This window comes from Cololabis saira, chromosome 3 (assembly GCF_033807715.1).
Source record: "Cololabis saira isolate AMF1-May2022 chromosome 3, fColSai1.1, whole genome shotgun sequence".
Lineage (NCBI taxonomy): Eukaryota > Metazoa > Chordata > Actinopteri > Beloniformes > Belonidae > Cololabis > Cololabis saira.
The window spans coordinates 5,687,501-5,692,500 of record NC_084589.1 but is presented as its reverse complement, the minus strand read 5'-3'; the positions used below and the strand labels follow the sequence as shown (position 1 = coordinate 5,692,500).

General features: G+C 45.8%; 1 protein-coding gene across 1 annotated transcript in view; it reads right to left on the bottom strand.

The window, feature by feature from the left end:
• The window catches only part of LOC133424214 (t-SNARE domain-containing protein 1-like), a 186,747-nt gene extending 182,955 nt beyond the window's left edge, over positions 1-3,792 (bottom strand). The window contains exons 1-3 of the mRNA XM_061714681.1: positions 3,695-3,792; positions 823-875; positions 644-721 (exon numbers count right to left, since the gene is read on the bottom strand). Of these exons, the coding sequence (XP_061570665.1) occupies positions 644-721; positions 823-875; positions 3,695-3,792 (229 nt within the window). The remainder of the gene's footprint in view (positions 1-643; positions 722-822; positions 876-3,694) is intronic.
• Between the last annotated feature and the right edge of the window lie 1,208 nt (positions 3,793-5,000).

Sequence of the window (5,000 nt, the reverse complement as noted above, 5' to 3'; positions counted from 1 at the left end):
CTCGGGGACCGACGCCTCCCCCTCGGGGACCGACGCCTCCCCCTCGGGGACCGACGCCTCCCCCTCGGCGGCCGACGCCTCCCCCTCGGGGACCGACGCCTCCCCCTCGGCGACAGACGCCTCCACCTCGTGGGGCCTCCGCCTCCCCCTCCGCCTCCCCCTCCGCCTCGGGGACCGACGCCTCCCCCTCCGCCTCCCCCTCGGGAGGGGAGAGGCGTCCATCCATCCATCCATCCATCCATCCATCCATCCATCCATCCATCCATCCATCCATCCATCTGTCCATTTGTCCGTCTATCCATCCATCCCATTATCTGCCCACCTGCCTGCCCATCTATCTGTCCATCCAATCATACATCCTTCCATCTGCCCATATGTCTGTCCATCCATCCATCCATCCATCCATCCATCCATCCATCCATCCATCCATCCATCCATCCATCCATCCATCCATCCATCCATCCATCCATCCATCCATCATCCATCCATCCATCCATCCATCCATCCTTCCATCCATCATCCATCCATCCATCCATCTATTCACAGAGGGTTACACCCTGGACAGGTCACCAGTCCATCCCAGAACTACTCACAATAACGACCACACACACTCCGTCCACTCAGGTGAGGAGGAAGCATTTACCGTTGGCTTTGATCTGGAAGATGTTGGAGGAGGTTTCCTGGAACACGTCCTGCAGCTCGGAGGGGCTGACCTGTGTGGCTGCAGAGGAAACAAGACATGAGAAACTGGAGCATGATGCTGACATCACAGCCCACCCATAGTTACTGCTTCACAAGGAAACACAGCAGATCAGCACTGACTCCAGCCACGACCGCCCTGAGACATCTGACGTGTCCTGGAGGTGCCAGGATCACTGAGGTGGGAAAAAAAGGATGATAAACGCTTGCTGTGGATTGGAATTGTTTCCTGCAGAAGCCAGCACATCCTATCAGAGAGGTATGTGAGGAGCTTGGAGTCCTCAGATGCTTGTCATGTTTTTTGTTTTTAAGTAGTTTCTCAGGAGCTCTTGCAGAGCCGACTGTCATCCCGCCTCTGAAGGGAATACTTGTGATTGTAAAGAAAATCTTTACGTAGGTGGTAAGTAGGAATGGGTGATATTTTACCGTTCACAATAAACCGTCAAAAAAATTCCCCACGGTAAGAATTTGTATCTCACGGTAAAAAGGATAAATTCCCGTTGATGATGTTTTTGTGTAAAGCTGATTTATGGTTCTGTGTTAAATCCATGCACAATGTACGTGAAGGAAGGAAGGAAGGAAGGAAGGAAGGAAGGAAGGAAGGAAGGAAGGAAGGAAGGAAGGAAGGAAGGAAGGAAGGGAGGGAGGGAGGGAGGGAGGGAGGGAGGGAGGGAGGGAGGGAGGGAGGGAGGGAGGGAGGGAGGGACGGACGGAGGGACGGACGGACGGACGGACGGACGGACGGACGGACGGACGGACGGACGGACGGACGGACGGACGGACGGACGCACGAATGAACGAACGAACGAACGAACGAACGAACGAACGAACGAACGAACGAACGAACGAACGATAAATTCCCGTTGATACGTGTTTGTGTAACAAACATGGAGGATCTGAGTCATTCCAGTTTTGCAGTACAGGTGTAACTCATTTAATTGGTTTTTATTAATTCAAATGAATTGGTGTAGTTTAGTAGCATTTGGTATCTTTTAGAGCAGTGATTTGGGGGCTCCAAAGACTGAATGTGGTGATAGATTTATAGTTACAAAGGTGGAGTTGAATTGGTATTTTTTTTATCGTCATTTTTATCGTTATTGGGATAAATGCCAGAAATGATCGTGATACATGTTTTAGTCCATACCGCCCATCCCTATAGTCAGTATGTTACACTTACCAAGACTTATAAACTTATAAAGACTGACAGGTTGTTTTTTTGTTTTTTTTCTTTTCTTTAGGGGAAACATGAATAGGCGTGGACAGACTGTTATTCTCTTCGGATAAAAAATACATTAATAAAATACATTACATTGATAAAATCTAAAAATATCCACCTGGGCTTGGAGGGACTGCATAACCTACCAACAACAATGGCAGAGAGACTGACAGTCACAGTGAGCAAACAGAAAGGTACATTGTTATAACGGTGAGCAGTAATGGAGGGAGCGGACATGAACGGCCGTCTCTAATGTGGAGCGTATCTGCAGCCCAGATAACCAGGATGGAGAAATGGTACAGTAATGAGCAGCAGGGTGGCAGCTCGGCTGCAGAATCTGCCTCAGAACTGATGAGGTCACAGCTTGTTTCCTGGTTTGAAAGAATCTCTTTGCCAAATGATTGGTGGGGAGGACATGCCCTGAAACCCAACAACATGCTGACTTCAATAAGAGTCAAAACCAACCCACAATAACCAGCTCATCCACCTGTGGTCAGGTATTTTAACCCTGGTGCTGTCTACGGGTCAAGGAAGGAGGAAGAGAAGAAAGGAGGAGAGAAGGAAGTAATGAAGAATGAAAAGAAGGAAAGAAAGAAGGAAGGAAGGAAGGAAGGAAGGAAGGAAGAATGAAAAGAAGGAAAGAAGGAAGGAAGCAAGGAAGGAAGGAAGGAAGGAAGGGAGGAAGGAAGGAGGGAAGGAAGGAAGAATGAAAAGAAGGAAAGGAGGAAGGAAGGAAGGAAGGAAGGAAGGAAGGAAGGAAGGAAGGAAGGAAGGAAGGAAGGAAGGAAGGAAGGAAGGAAGGAAGAATGAAAAGAAGGAAAGGAAGAAGGAAGGAAGGAAGGAAGGAAGGAAGGAAGGAAGGAAGGAAGGAAGGAAGGAAGGAAGGAAGGAAGGAAGGGAGGAAGGAAGGAAGGAAGAATGAAAAGAAGGAAAGGAAGAAGGAAGGAAGGAAGGAAGGAAGGAAGAATGAAAAGAAGGAAAGGAAGGAAGGAAGGAAGGAAAGAAGGAAGAATGAAAAGAAGGAAAGGAAGAAGGAAGGAAGGAAGGAAGGAAGGAAGAATGAAAAGAAGGAAAGAAAGAAGGAAGAATGAAAAGAAGGAAAGGAAGAAGGAAGGAAGGAAGAATGAAAAGAAGGAAAGAAGGAAGGAAGGAAGGAAGGAAGGAAGGAAGAATGAAAAGAAGGAAAGGAAGAAGGAAGGAAGGAAAGAAGGAAGGGAGTAAAGAAGGAAGGAAGGAAGGAAGGAAGGAAGGAAGGAAGGAAGGAAGGAAGGAAGGAAGGAAGGAAGGAAGGAAGGAAGGAAGGAAGGAAGGAAGGAAAGCAAAAGGGAAGAAGGAAGGAGAGAGCAGGAGGGAAGAAGGAAGGGAGGAAGGGAGAAAAGCGGAAGGGAAGAAGGAAGGAGAATGAGGTCATTTTGACCCGAAGACAGTACAAGGGTTAACAATAAATGACAACATTTTTTTCTGACATGTTAAAATGTTTGAAAGTTGTACAACATTCACAGCAGAGGGTGAAATATCAGCACATCGTAAAAACAAGCAGGGGAAGCTGAAGTAGAGCAGCTGGTATTTGTGGTAGGAGCTGAGGTCTGACCCGCTCCACCGTACATCATTAACTTAACTGAGCCAAACCAACCAATCATCCAGTAAGAACGTGAGTGCACACAGCAGGTGGAACTGTGGGACCAGACTGTGATACGTTCATACAAAGGCTTGTTTGACTCAAAGACCTCATGGGATTGTTTTCAGAACCAGCATACACTTTGTCCACTTTTCATTTACGTTGTGGGATTGTAGTCCAGTGTCTGCACCAGGGCAGATATCTGGACGAGGTGTTGCGGTTTCAAACCCGCCACCTCCACATTGTGCGCACTATCCATTGCGCCATCGCCGCTTTGTCACTTAGGATGCTTTCAGTCCTGTGGCCCGTTTGTTTTGTTCAGATTCAGGGTCTAAATCAATACAGATGTTTTGTTTTTCGTTTGTGGCGTTTGTGTTCACAAGGCAACCGTCTGTAGCGGTTCAAAGCTGTTAACAAATGCCATGAACCAACTGTTCTCTCATTGGTCAGAAATGAACGTGGAAGGAGTTTTCTTCTCCGTACCAAAAACAACAATGGTTATATACAGGGCTGCACATAATTATTTTGGTCTGGTGCTCAGAGGAGCCCCTGGATATGTGACTTGGGGCTCCAAAAACGCGGTGACCCGTCTCGCCGGATCGATAAAAGAGGGATGCAGGAATAAGTTATAGGCAAAACGATATTTATTCACTTATAAAGATGAATTAACAAATTATGGTGCGTGTTAGTCTGTAGAGTCAGTATAAAAGCATATTTTGCACCTAGGGTTGCCAACTTTCAGAAATAGAAATAAGGGACGCCCCGATTTCAGCAGCACAGGAGCCAAAAAAAAGCCCCAAAACTTCTAAACTGCAAAAAAATGTGTTTATTTTATATGAAAAAGCGTGTTCTTTAATAGCATTAAACTTGCATGACTGTACAGACAGACAACCATATAGCAGCTGAAATAGCCTCCTATGCTACGTATGTCCACATCAGCCAAGGTGTAGAATATTGCTACAGGTGAAGAATATGGTGTAAAAATTAATTTATTTCAATAATTCAACTAGAATATGGTGTAAAAGTTAATTTATTTCAATAATTCAACTAGAATATGGTGTAAAAGTTAATTTATTTCAATAATTCAACTAGAATATGGTGTAAAAGTTAATCTAATATATTACCTAGTCTTATTACAAGCAAAGCAAGATATGTTGAACCTTTATTTGTTATAATTTTGATGATGGAATTGTTTATTGATTTCATAAAATATTCTCTAATTTATGTTTTATTTGGGGTTTTCATAAACTGTGAGCCATAATCAGAGAGCAGCGTCTTGCTGGTGCAGGAAACTGCTGCACGCAGTGACAGACACTGGCTGATTTATGGTTCCGCGTTGCACCAACGCAGAGCTTACGGGGTAGGATACGCGGGAACGCGAGCGTACGGTACGCGTCGCCGCGTAACATCTTGCAGCCACTTCTCGGCGAACACACGTTTTCTGTTGGATTCGGGTAGTGGTTCAGT